This window comes from Zea mays, chromosome 2 (genome assembly GCF_902167145.1).
Source record: "Zea mays cultivar B73 chromosome 2, Zm-B73-REFERENCE-NAM-5.0, whole genome shotgun sequence".
NCBI lineage: Eukaryota > Viridiplantae > Streptophyta > Magnoliopsida > Poales > Poaceae > Zea > Zea mays.
Window position 1 is genome coordinate 219,426,310 of NC_050097.1, and position 13,318 is coordinate 219,439,627.

Here is a 13,318-nt window from a genome sequence, read left to right on the forward strand (position 1 = left end):
TCGTTTCCTACACCTGTCTTGATTAGTTATATGAAAATATTGTAGATACCTCAGCTGTCTTAGCTATATGCTTTTCTTTTGAATGACATGTAGATTGAACACATACACCATTTAATAGTAATGTTTGATTGTTTGGTTATGTTATTTCTTGTAGGTTTTATCTGCTTTTTGCAGGGCCCTCTAGGAATAGGAAAAACAAACTATTCTTGGAACCCTTAGTGTTGTTCTTCATTCTGCTCCTGCAAGAATGCAGGTCAAGTAAAAAAGTCACTTGGTTATTCACTTATTCTTTATATTTTGGTGTATGGAGTAGTAATTTTATTTTTGAGGACAGAAAAGCTTCATGTTTATCAATTGGGTAGGAATGGCAATGAGTAATTTGAGAAAAAGAAATATTAGTATCTTTGGCCACAATTCCCACAATGCACTCTTAACGTCACTTACCAGTGCTGCCAGAGCCAACCAAAGGAACCATTCCTGAAGGTCAGGTTCCTTTCTGATAAAAAAATTTGAAGGTTACTAATACTTCAACCTTCTGATAAACTGATTACATAAACAGAACTATTCACTAATAGAGCAAAAGATCTTTAAATTCTGTATGACAGTATGAAAGATTCAGTGGCATAGAACCAGGACACAACAAAGGGGTTCCGAGAGTGACAATTATCCTGCCAAGTAGTGGTTCTATGAATTAAGATTTGGAAGTCCAATTAGTTTGATCTTACAGATAGACACTTTTTTACACCATAAATGGAAATGCATGTAATAAATTTTTTTGTCCCCCTTCACATCACATATACTCACAGGTATGAAGTATCCCTATACAAAGCAATACTGCTAAAGAAACAATGTTGTTGTCTCGATAGGGCGCCCGTAAGGGCGCCGCAATGTTCTAGTTTACTACATATTAAAGCCACTTCCAAAAGAGGTTGCCAAACAAAAAAAAAAGAGGAATTAAAATTTAGTCTCATGTAACAAACAAGCCCTAAATATTATAGTTTAAGATATTTTGTCTTCAAACATGTATTGCCAGAAGTAATATAAAAAATACTACGATTATATAATGACATCTTAAAACCGTAGTATTCTAAAACTATAGTTTTCAAATACAACACACCCTAATTATGATCATCAATGTCAGTATGATAAGGACAGTTTGTCCGATGAGACTACTGCAGTCTTTGTTGATAAGGCACATCACAACATGAATATATCTGGATTCTGGAGGCCTGGGAAATACATGAATTTTATTCTGAAAATGGACACCAAACTTAGTGCCGGATCAGCTGCAGAGAACGCAGTCTATCAACCGAATATCATGTTTCCAAGTTCCAACCATACAAATCAATAAAGCATACAGCCATAGCCTGCAGTCGGTTCTTCCATACCAAAAGCTCAACAAAGGAAAGCCATTACATCACACTACGCAACAATCTAATAACTCGCACCCATGGGAAGAATTACAAGAGTTAATTACACAAAGAATATTACTTTTTCTATATTTTGAACACAAGCTGTAAACACTTACACCATCACCCTTTCGTTCCTGTATGCTAATACAACTACACCAATGCATCATTCTATACAACAAACAAAACATACTATGAAACCCTTTGAGGGTAGGCACACTTCATGCATATAGGAGTAGCCAAATTATGCTGAGGGGCATAGCAGGCTTGGTGTTGGGATTTTATGCAAACCCATTTCAAAGGCTATTAAGAAGAGCCCTTTTGCAAGATGGCTGCTGAGAAGTTTCAGGCCTTGACCCTGGTGAGGTCAGCTCTAAAACTGACAGCAGAAAACTCCTCTCCTGAAAAGAATGAAAAGTACAAATGTGAGCAGCTTTCACAACATAGTTATTATTTACTTCAGGTACAACAATATTTCGAAATACAAATTTCAAGCACAGGTCATGAAAAAAATTGAAAGCTTACACTAGCAGTGAATTTTGGGGTAGGGATGCCGTCTGCATACGGTTGGAATGTTGCAACTGTATGAGCAGGGGATGTGAATTCCAAAGACGGAGGCTTACTATCTTTTGCAACCACATCAAAACTTGGGGATGCAAAGTTTTCGGCGCCTGTTTTATCTGGGAGAATTGTGTGAGCCGGGGAGTTGAATTCAATACATTGAAGCCTGCTATCTTCAACAATCTCATTAAGAACTTGTGGTTCTGGTGTTTCTCCACATTCCTTGCTCGCAAAATTTGCCAGAACGGGAGATGCAAACTCCATACATTGAAGTCTGCTATCTTCAGCAAGTTCACTCATTTTTTCAGATGTTGGTATTTCTGCACCTGTTTGAGCCTCAAGGATTTCAATAAATTTTCTGTGACGTGGATGAAATAGAATATAGAAAGGTGATGTTAGATAGTGTACGTTACCTGGGCAAGGTGCCATACTTCCAGAAAGCACATTTCGGCAAATGCTACTATGTTCTTCGCGGTTATCTGCTGAACAAGTTTCCATGACTTCATCAGGGGCCATGTCTGATATCACTTCTATGATAGTTTGAGAAGAACCAAAACACTGCTCAGCATGCACATCAATCTGTCCATTCTGCTCCCTGTTAATTAGAATGATGACGCATCAACATCTGAAGCAATATATACGAATGAAAAGATGAAAATTATCCATCATTTACCCTGACTTTTCTTCATCTTCCGCTTCACTCTCATACGGGTCTACGAGTAAATCATCAATATCTGTTATAACAGGAGATATAGATTCTACACGTTGAAGCACACTACCTTCAGCAACCTGGTCTTCGCTCAAATTCCCACATCCTGTCATTTTTGCACCTGTTTTATCATAAAAAATTTCAGATAGCCTTTCTTTGATGTAGATAAGAATCTACTAAGTTGCAATTGATAGCAAAGGTTACCTGGGCAAGGTTCTGTACTTCCAGAAAGCACTTTTCTACAAAGACTACTATCCTCATTGCAGTTATCGACTGGACAATCTCCCATCATTTCCTCTGGGACCATATTTGTCGTTACTACTATGCTAGTTTGTGAAGAACCGTTACAGTGATCATTGTCCACATCGGTCCGTCCATTGTGCTCGCTTTGCATTGGAAATAATGATGGGTCAACAACTGAAGCGACATATTTGACAAAAAATTGAGTGTTTATTCATAAATAACCTTAGCTTCTGTTCATCTTCATCTTTCCTCTCATAGGGGTCTACAATTAAATCATCAAGCTCCTCTAAAAGTGAAGCTATTTCAGACCCACTGTTTTCTGGCACTTTGTTGTGCTCTTTTTTCACTAAATGATCTTGCAGTTGCTGAAAATGTCCGGGATAAAAACAGTTACCTATCAATAAAGCGCCAAGAGTTTTAAGCTGAGAAGTTTGTAACATAAAGTTGGTGTAGCCATACATACCTGCCATGCTTCATCCATGCTTTTACTTGTATTGTCACTTTTGATTTTTGTTGCAAGGGAGCAAAGAAAGTCAGATTGCTGTAATAAAGTAGCAACTTTTGGGTCATCCTTCTTCAGAAAATTACCCTCCCGCTTCACACCTGAAATTATCGGCACAGAAGGGATTCAATCACTGACACAAGACATACAGGTAAAATCAGATGTTCAGAATCAAGGATAATAGACTCACAATGTTGTTCTGGACCTAACAATTGTTTTGTGGTTGGGACAAGATTTTGAGATTTAACTGTATTCACGTTATCTTGGTTGTTCGAAGAAATGGTAGCAAGAGGTTGCCTGGCATCTTGTGTGCTCTTCTCTAGTTCAAATAATTTCATATTTGGTACAAGGTTCTCCTTCAAATTATAACTGGAAGACCTTGTAGCAGAATCGGTAAAAAAGAAAGTCAAACAGTATGTAGACATTAAGATGCTTATCAGTTAGAAAATGTAACAACTTCAGCTTGTCTTTTATATACCTCGTCTGCTTAATATGTACCAAAGAGCCAGCTCCGCCTGGTGTGAGGCGTCCTGTTTCAGTGAGAACCTTCTTTGCATTTGTGTTGGAACATGGCACACCATTTTCTTGGTATAGCTCGTCATCCTTAGCCCTCCTTTTGCATAGAGTAGAAAACCGGTTCTTCACTGCATTGTCTGTTCTGTTGTAGGCAAACACAAAAATAAATAAGCCAAAAAAACCTTAGTTCACAAATCTCATTTTTACCCTTTTTCCTCCTTGCAAAATATAGCAATCCAATAAGAAAAACACACCTTCCTGAAACAACTTTTGCAATTTCAGTCCACTTGTTTCCAAGAACTTTTTGAGCCTGCATAACAGTGACAATTTAGAAGCTCTACAGCAAGAACAAACAGTTTTCAAGATAACACCAAAACAAAGTGTACACGAGGTTTCTAATTCCCATGAACCGCTAAATTTACCACAATACAAGTGCAGACAAACTAAAGGCTTAGAACTGATACCGCACAAATCATGATATAATGCACAATCTCAAGATACACTGTGATCCTTTCTAGGCTCCCTTATCTATTAAAGAGCATATAAGTCATGTGTCCTGGTAAAGCACAATATAAACCCATTCTTAACCTGAAATCATGCAACATAGGGTAGGCTCCAGCGGTCCAGCCTATAATTTTTCTGAACACCAGCCACAATCATTTGTCTTGAATTGTCAAAGGTCGCTAAAGAAGTAACAACAGAGAAGCCTAGTATCCAAGTTGAGTAAATTCTATGGAAATTGTAAAACCAGAAACACGTGCTACAGCATGTTCTAAAAAGAGGACATTGGAAAAGCATCAGCATTTCATGATGCAACAGTGTCTAGTTTGAAGCAAATTCATTGCCCAGATCAAGCGATTAAGCTGCAATTAGAGTTAGAAGACATCAAGATCTCACCTCACACAAAAGCATATCCTCTTCCCTGGACCACCCACCTTTCTTGCACTCTGAGTTCAAATAATTGTACCATCTGCACCAAGAACCAAACAATAAAAATGAAATCAACAAACATCCAAACAAAGTTAGGAACGCAAGAATCCTAACCAATGTTTCCTCTATTAGAACAGTGTGCACACCTTCTCCTGCACTGTCTGGCCGTCTTGTCCTTGAATTGTGCCGCTATAATTGTCCAGCTACCAAAAGCAAAGAAAATTACAGTGATTATACAAGGTCAAAACAAAGCGACAAGAATTGGCGATTTGAGTCTGCTGAGAATACTGAAGACGTACTTATCAGTGCCATGAAGAGCGATTTGAGCACGAAGCACGCCATCCTCCTACAGCGAGAAAGGTCAAAGGTGTAACCATCAGGATTCAATCGTCGAGGAAAAACCACAGAAACAGCCCAAGGTAGCGTCAAGAATAACACAAGAGAGCAAATGCGCAAAATTGAAGACGTGTTTTAACAAGGCGATAGAAAACTAAGTAGACTGAACGTTCGTACTGGTAGTCAGGACTCAGGATTCAGGAACGGGATAGAAAAAGTTAACCGTCAAAATCAGGTACGGGATGCAGTAACCAAAGAGAAAATTTCCAAAATTTCCTTTCCGCACGGATTAGCCCCGAAAAAGTCGCCTTCTCTCCGCAAGCAAAAAAGAAGCGCAATAATTGCTACGTACATACATGGGTCCAATCCCAAACCCGAGGCACCAAAAATCGGGGAGAAAAAATGGCACGCGGGCAAAATTGAGCAACTTGCGGAGCACACAGACACTTGACGCACCTCGGAGCTCCAACTGACGATGTGGCGGTCCTTCCTGGCGGCGGCCGCTGCCGCAGCGGCGCCGGTTGGGGAGGTCAGATCGGCCCCGGTCGCCATGGCCGCATTCGCATGTTCCGCCCGGCCGGCCAGAGGGGGCGGGCCCGGACGAGGCTAGGGTTTGGTACTTGGGCGCCAACGGAGGGATTTTTGAAGCGAGGCGAAGGGAGGGGGTGACGCACGGCACGCGACGTGATGGATGACAGATTGGCTGCCGGGCCGGGGTGGGTGAGAAGCTGAGGAACTGAGGAGAGGAATTTTTTGCAGTGGGGTGGTGGGTTTTAAAAGGTGGGCGGTGGCGTGAGTGTGAGTGGAAGGGAAAGTACTGTTGGGAACTGAACAGCGACTGCTGACGAAACGAGACGGAACGGAACCGTGGGACTGCCTGCCGTTCTGGACTGCTGCAGAGCGCAGAGTGCACAGAGAGCAGGGGTGGTTGGACCAGTTGATCTGCTTTGAAAAGTTTTTATCCATTTTCGTTTAGGTTTAATCTGTATCAGTTTCTATTGCTTCTACAGTAGTTTAGAGCCGTGGCACTGACAGTGACAGTTGGTTCGTGCCATGGCTAGCCATTTCTGTTGATATTTGTTGTGGGTGCTAGCTATCGAACATTAATATCCTATGTATTTGTTCTAAGAGTAACAGGAGCAGAAATGGAGGATGTTTTTCACATGCAAAAGTAAGACCCACTAAAGGTAAAACCTCAAAAAGGATGGATTACATTTAACAAGAATATAATGTACACATTGTTGGCCTTCAGACACCATGTCTAGAGCATATGGCTCCACTTATGTTGGCCTAAGATACCTCTGGGGATAAAACATATGAATATACTCTGTCTCATATATTGGGTAGCCAAACACCTTTCTTCCTCACTGGTCTAAAGCACCCTAGCCAAAAGAGACGTCGGCGACTTGAAGGGATCCTGCTAGGTAGGGGATAGCTTGTTCATCCCTACCCGGTTGAGAATGCGCTAGAGCACGAGATCCCCATTGACGAGCATCTGATCTCTAATGCGCCGGTTGGGGAGGTCAGATCGGCCCCGGTCGCCATGGCCGCATTCGTATGTTCCGATGACGCACGGCACCGGCACGCGACGTGATGGATGGATGGCAGATTGGCTGCCGGGCCGGGCTGGGTGGGAAGCTGAGGAACTGAGGAGAGGAATTGTTCATTCTTCACGGCCGGCTCTCTCTCTCTCTCTCTCTCTCTCTCTCTCTCTCTCTCGATGAATGGGATTCATGAGCTGCATCATGCATGCATGCTTCATGCGAGCGGTGAGTCCGTGTGACTCGTATAATGGTCCACGCTCCTGCTACGTTTTTGAACAGCAGTCTGAAGAAGGATCGATGTGATAGCAGCTGAAAGGCCCTGCCTCTAGCATAAGAGTCTTGTGAAGATGGTTCATCGCTGCGCACAAAATCCGCGAATGAAATGCCTTCCAAGTTTGCTTGAAATTTCGAAATCCCTTCCGATCCTTTTCCAACAACGCGCCATTGATACAGAGTCTGCGCACTCAAACGGATGCTGAGATTTTCCAGAACCAGTAGCGGCGGTCGAACTCTGATCTCTGATGAACACTGAATGAACTCTGAAGAAGCACACCGAGAGTACTACTACTAGACCACTTTTGTTGTGCTATATTGCTAGTATGAAGTATATATTATATACAATAAAGTGCTGTCTTTTTGGGGTTTGGGAAGCATATGGTCGAGAAATCCGAGCGGGTAAAAAATATATAGGACTAGGAGGAGTTGGGACCGTGAGCATTGCATTTGGAGTTTGGAGAACCCAACCAGTGTAGTTGTAAGTGAAATCCAACGTTTGTCCACCCATAAGCAAAGCACGCGTTTGAGAGATTGACATCTACGAGGCCGCGACGGCTAAGGCTATCCGCAGCGGTTTTCTCTAAATTTTTCTCTCTATATCATCTTTTTTGCGTCACATCATCAACATTTTACCCCTTATTTTTTCATCTCCCGCAGCGGTTCTCCCTAAATACTTCTCCTATACCCCACTACAACTATAAAATATCATTTTCTATATCTACTATCAATTTTTTATCAACTAACAATTAATCGTGGACCCACAGCACAGTGTTTGAAGGGATGAACAGTGACACGCTATATCTGGAGGGAGAGAGAAGGAGACCGGCACGTAGGGGGCGCTGCAGGGGGCAGCGCTGCGGCCGTAGAGTACCCCTGCAGACGCCATGCAAGGGGAGGGGGATGCCCAGCGTTCACCGATGCAGTTAGCCTAACTGTCTCCAGTAATTTACTCTAAATTTCATCCCATAAAAAAATATTTTTCATACTTTACAATACACTCTAAAAGATTTTGTCATCTATATCTTTATCGTTACCAATAATGTCCTCTAAATTTTATCTCATAAAGATATATTTTCCATCCTTTACAACACCCTTTAAAAGATTTTGTCATCTATATCTTCATCGTCTACAAGAATGTAATTTAAATTTCATCCCATAAAAAAAATATTTTCCCATCCATTACAACACTCTCTAGAAGGTTTTGTCATGTATATATTCATCGTCTCAAACAATGTCCTCTAAATTTTATTATCTATATCTTATTTTCTACAATTTTTTCCTATCAAAGTAATAGAAATTTTAGAGAACGTATTTAAAAAAATATTTTAGACGTTTGCATGTTGCAAACTACACTTTAACGTGGGAGAAATATGATTTTTTTCCAGAAACTAGAGCTTTTCCTTGACGCTACAGCCACCGATCCCAACTCCGAGCTCATTGGTGCCGCTGCATCCCAGTTCATCCCTGCTAGGCTTCCTTTGGAGCGGTTTCAGTGCTAGTGCTCCTTGTCCCCTATCGAGGTCCTCCGCGTCCAGTCGAGGGCCTCCGTGCCGCCGCAGCCGACGGCTTCAGTGCTAGTGCTCCTCCGCGCCACTGCAGCCGACCGATGGTCTCCGTGCTGGTGGTCTTTCTCCCGGCCTTAGCGACGAAGAAGCATCTCTATGTCTTATCGGAGCCTTTAGCGTTCCCCTTGTTGGACGTGATAAAGAACGAATGAACGCTATATTTGTTTTAGGGTGCATTGTTGGAGAAAGTCTAATCACCATTCAGTCATTCACTGCCAGGCATCAGTGACTCGTTTCAAAAGGAAGCAGCAGCATTTTGGCAGTTCCGTTTAATAATGATTTCAACGGAACAGGAACGCACGCCTGTTGGAGAGGAAAAGTATTCACAGGAAATGGGAGATGGGACCGCAGCAGCAAGCAAGGGTAAGACTGCAGTTGTTGTCTGATGGGAGTAGCGTCATCAGCTTGGCCAAAAGTTCGCTGGCAGTGTGACTGCAAAGTGGCTTTGGATATAGGGCGGTGGCCGGTGGCATTGGGGTGCATGTGCATTGCATGTGCGCTTGGTGCGTGCGTCTGCCATATCTCTTTTGGCTGGGCCTGGGCTAGACGCCCGGAGCTGGAGAGGACCGTGGACCGGTCTCGACTCGGAGGACGTCCTCCGAATTTGCTGCTGCTGCAGCTTTCCTCTTCGCCCAGATCATGTCAGTCAGGTGCCGAAAGTACCCAGACGAACCGTAGTATCCTATGAAAATCGGCGGCCAGTCCCCGGTTGGGACTGTTTGGGAGTTTTTTTTTATTTCCTCAGCTCGGAAGGCGTATGACTACGCCGCTATAAGACTATCCGCAATCTCCTGATATCACTTTTTAAGTCGCATCAAACTAGACCTAAATGATACCTACCAAGGGTTTCAGACACAAACTCTCGACCTATCCAAATTTAATGATGGGAGGCTGGCTTTTTAATTGCTGGCATAAACAGTGCTTACTGCTTAGGCCATCTTCAGCAGACTGGCTATATAGGGCCGTGTATTTGCATGGGTAAAAAAAAATCACCAAACAGACCAGCAGAGCATAATAAAGTAAAGTTGGCTACCAATTTGTTTCAGTCTTAAACATTGGCCTAAAGACCAAACTAGCAAATAGCCACCCAAACGGCCAAACCAGAATACAATTCATCCTGTCTAGACACGATGCCAATGTTTAAATTTAAACAGGAGTGTCAGTAGTGGGGGTGCAAAATTGTCTACCACAGTAGAATTTCTGAATTCATTACAATGAACAAACACACTCAGGCACAACAACTAAAGTGTCCACCTCACATTTCAACCAATTGCGGTCGCAGAATCCCTACGTGGCCCTCTACTCCTCGTCCTCCTCAGCGTCGCCGCCCCCTGAGGCCTTCTTCTGGTTCTTCCGCTTCACCCTTCCGGCAGGACCACCACCCAGAGGGCTGGTGAGGGAGAAGTCGATGTGCTTCTCTGATTCGACCCTGACCATGAACGAGGGGATGTTGACGAGCTGCCTTCCCACCCTGTGAAAACACAATGTTAGATCAAGGGGACAAAAGGCTAGTAAATCCAAATTTCTAAACTGGACTTGTCTGTCAATCTACCCAAACTACGGAAATGATTCAAATATAAGCATCACAATGATAACAGTTCATGAATAATTTGATCTCTTTCATATGCGCCACAACTTGATCACAAGACTAATTCAATGAGACATGAGATTCTACTAAAGCAGATACATGCAGGACACTCCATTTTTACGAGAACACAAGCAAGGAGCTATGAATTGTCCACACTAACAACATGGGGGCAGAGTTATGATTGAGTCTGCCAGGTTTGAGAATGGCCAGAACAAGGCATCCCATATTAATTAGAAACCAAATAATCTGGAGGAAATATGACAACATAATCACACTGTAAGGGAAAAAAGAAAATAATCATGTTATTTGAACATCCAATAGGGCACTCAGAATGAAAAGGACATAAAAATCATTGGCATTCTGGCCTCGGAGATACATTAGCAAAATTCACTCCTCATTGTGCCCAACAAAACACAGAAATATATGGATATATATATTCAAAGCAGCATGGTAGGCTGCGCAGGTATGAAGCAATGTGCATCCAAATAACAAATTTCCAAAAGTAGGGCTAATGGACTTGTGATCCAGATGATTGAACGGAATTAATCAAATGGGTTAACCTGAAGAAAAAAACTATAATAACAAATAAATATGAATGGAAGATAAAAGCTGTTAAAACAATATACTGAATCACATTCCAAATGTGCAGTGTTGTCAGCAGGACTCTCATTTTTACACTGGAGAAGACAGAGCAGGGGCCACACTACAGTAAACAGAAACGATAGGGAGCAGACAAGGGTCACACAAAACAATTTATTACGTAACAGAAATAAGAATCAAATGTAACCAAGGGCATCAGAGAAACATGACTGCAACATTACACACAAAGTGTCTCAGACGACCGTCGTGAGAATTGCACATGGTTTTTCATCATATGGCCCATCCAAGGTCAAATGTGTCTTTACAACCAACATACAACCAGCAGCAGCAAAACATAAGGAAAATTGAGCACAAACTATAACAGTAATCGAAAATTCATAACTAACATAGGAAATGCTCAAAGAATGCCAGAACTTGAAGGAACATAAGACATATACACAAAGAAAACATAGAAACTGCTCTGATCCGCAATTACAAACTTTTACTCTTTGTGAAAATTTTAAGATACAACTAACATTGATGCACAATCGAGGAATCAGCAGCATATAAACAAACCTGATGTGGCGCTGCCTGATCAGGACACGAGCATGGTGGATGGACTTGGCCATGCCATTCTTGAAGACGATGGTCTGGAGGCGGCGCTGGAGGAAGTTCTCAACAGTGAGGGCAAGCACGTAATCAAGCTTGTTCTGTCCCTCGCCAAGAAGACCATATCTGTTCATGCGACGGAGGAGCGCCTCGCCCTCAAAGATACGGCGTGGGTTCTTCTCATCCAGGGTGAGCAACTCCCTGGCTGCATTCCTGATACGGCTCAGGGCATACTGCACGCGCCACAGCTCACGCTTGCACCGCAGGCCATACTCACCAACCAGCTTCAGCTCAGCATCTAGGCGCTCCTTCTCATACGGCCGCCTTGGCTTCTTGAAAGTCTTCCCATCTGCAACGTGCAACAGCACCATAAGCTACTGATAGTGCTACAAAAATTAGCATTGGAAAATAACTGAGTGGTATCTGTAGCAACTAACCTGTCACTATCAGTGCATGAAAGACATGTGCTCTACTTTATAGTATTGAAAACAGATCTAATGCCTCTACTAAATGGTGCAAATAATCAGCGTCAGTTTGAGCAGTAACAAAAAAAATGCGACAGCTGCCTAAGGACATTGTCTGATAGTATTTGCTTTTAAAGAGTGCAAAACTAGCACAAAGCTTGGTATTTTGAATTCTGATCCAGCACCGTTTCACCCCGGCATACAGATTTCAAACAACGTGCGTACCCGCGCGATCAGTTCACCTAAGGGCAATGCACCATGCTTTGGACTTGACGGATCAAAGCAAAACCGAAAGGCGTTGTTCAACCATCCGAATTGCTACTATTAATCAAGCGTGTCCGAAAGGAACACCCATCGCTACATACACTGCGCATGGTAAGTGTTTCCCCCCGACACTACTAGAAGAAGCTAGAGGCCCCGCGACGCAATCACAGCACAAGCTGGATGGTTAGTCTCGAGGGAACACGCGTGCAATGCAGTGGAGGAGGGGGATCTTACAGTTGCGGTAGAAGTTAACATGCACCATGGCTGCCGCGGCAGGGTGGCGCGGTTGGCCGTCGAGTTGCCGCCGCCGGAGGAAGTGCGACTGAGCGAGGCGGGGGTGGAAGACGAGATTTTATAAGGGATGTAAACCCTAGGTTTCAACTAGTGGGCTGGGTTTCAATAAATTATTCACTCATATAAGTGACATCGGCTCAGTTGTGACGGGCACCCCGAACGCGGCCCACAGCCCACGTTCTGTGTTCGCATGGCCTTCCCTCTGGGTCTGGGGAGACGCCTGCAGAAACAGAAACAGTCGGCGCCTCCTCGACGAACTCATGCAACCGAGCCGGCGAGCCTGCCACCGCGGCGCGGAAGCCGCTGACGGCGCTGCTCAAGTCGGCGACGCGGACGGCGGACGGGGCACCTGACCCAGCTCCACGCCCTGATGCTGAAATGCTCCCACTTCCCGCACCACGCGTTCCCCACCGCCAGGCTCCTCGCCATTGGCCACTGCCATGTGCCATCCTTCAGACGCCAAACATTTTACTGTCTACACATACGCATCAGAAGGCCGGTGGGATGAGATAGCTCAGGTGAGGGATTCAGAATCAGAAGCGCAGAAAATATCCGTGGAGAAGAATGAAGCAGGCTGTGCCTCCATTATTGTGTCTTGCTGATGTATCCAAACTTGCTGGATTTAAGCAGCTACACGAACCTTACTCAAGGTGGGATTCCCATTGACAAAATTGCAATTGCACAGTGGTACCTCAGCCGGACTAGTTTTTGCTCGGACTTATCCAAACTTGTACAGAACTAGTATATAGATACAAAAGAAGAGTGGTTAACTTGTTTTCTAGAACCAGATACTCTTTGATCTTCTCCTTGACAAGTACTGCAGATAAACCACGAAGTGGACTAACAAAGATAGATTGCTCCCATCGAGGTATCTAGTTGAGGTTAAGTTCAGCTAATACAGAGTGGAACGATATTTACATGTGCGGGCA

At 43.5% G+C, this 13,318-nt stretch overlaps 2 protein-coding genes and 2 non-coding genes across 6 annotated transcripts; all 4 read right to left on the reverse strand.

Moving 5' to 3' along the window:
* Positions 1-1,230: 1,230 nt before the first annotated feature.
* On the reverse strand, positions 1,231-5,968 carry LOC100381853 (uncharacterized). Of its 3 annotated transcripts, none has more exons than XM_008670072.4 (14): positions 5,663-5,968; positions 5,170-5,216; positions 5,017-5,073; positions 4,838-4,910; positions 4,195-4,250; positions 3,903-4,082; positions 3,615-3,793; positions 3,386-3,525; positions 3,145-3,287; positions 2,884-3,065; positions 2,644-2,800; positions 2,384-2,565; positions 1,935-2,296; positions 1,231-1,810 (listed from the first exon to the last, which is right to left on the reverse strand). In XM_008670072.4, exons 1-14 carry the CDS (start codon positions 5,756-5,758, stop codon positions 1,706-1,708), a joined length of 1,959 nt encoding a protein of 652 aa, XP_008668294.1. In that variant the 5' UTR covers positions 5,759-5,968; the 3' UTR covers positions 1,231-1,705. The 3 variants fall into 3 exon arrangements, with proteins under 3 accessions (XP_008668294.1, XP_008668295.1, NP_001348476.1); XM_008670073.4 differs by having other exon boundaries at positions 3,615-3,802; positions 4,985-5,073; positions 5,663-5,891; NM_001361547.1 differs by having other exon boundaries at positions 1,383-1,810; positions 3,615-3,802; positions 5,663-5,913.
* A 3,663-nt stretch (positions 5,969-9,631) lies between these two features.
* On the reverse strand, positions 9,632-12,456 carry LOC100283332 (40S ribosomal protein S9). Its single transcript, NM_001156233.2, has 3 exons — positions 12,330-12,456; positions 11,335-11,716; positions 9,632-10,062 (listed from the first exon to the last, which is right to left on the reverse strand). The coding sequence occupies exons 1-3, from the start codon at positions 12,355-12,357 to the stop codon at positions 9,891-9,893; spliced, it is 582 nt and encodes a 193-aa protein (NP_001149705.1). The 5' UTR covers positions 12,358-12,456; the 3' UTR covers positions 9,632-9,890.
* LOC111591046 (small nucleolar RNA Z162) lies at positions 10,499-10,586 on the reverse strand. The gene has a single exon (XR_004856809.1). It is a non-coding gene; the product is annotated as a small nucleolar RNA Z162 (small nucleolar RNA).
* On the reverse strand, positions 10,970-11,060 carry LOC111591045 (small nucleolar RNA Z161/Z228). Its single transcript, XR_004856808.1, has one exon. It is a non-coding gene; the product is annotated as a small nucleolar RNA Z161/Z228 (small nucleolar RNA).
* Positions 12,457-13,318: the final 862 nt, after the last annotated feature.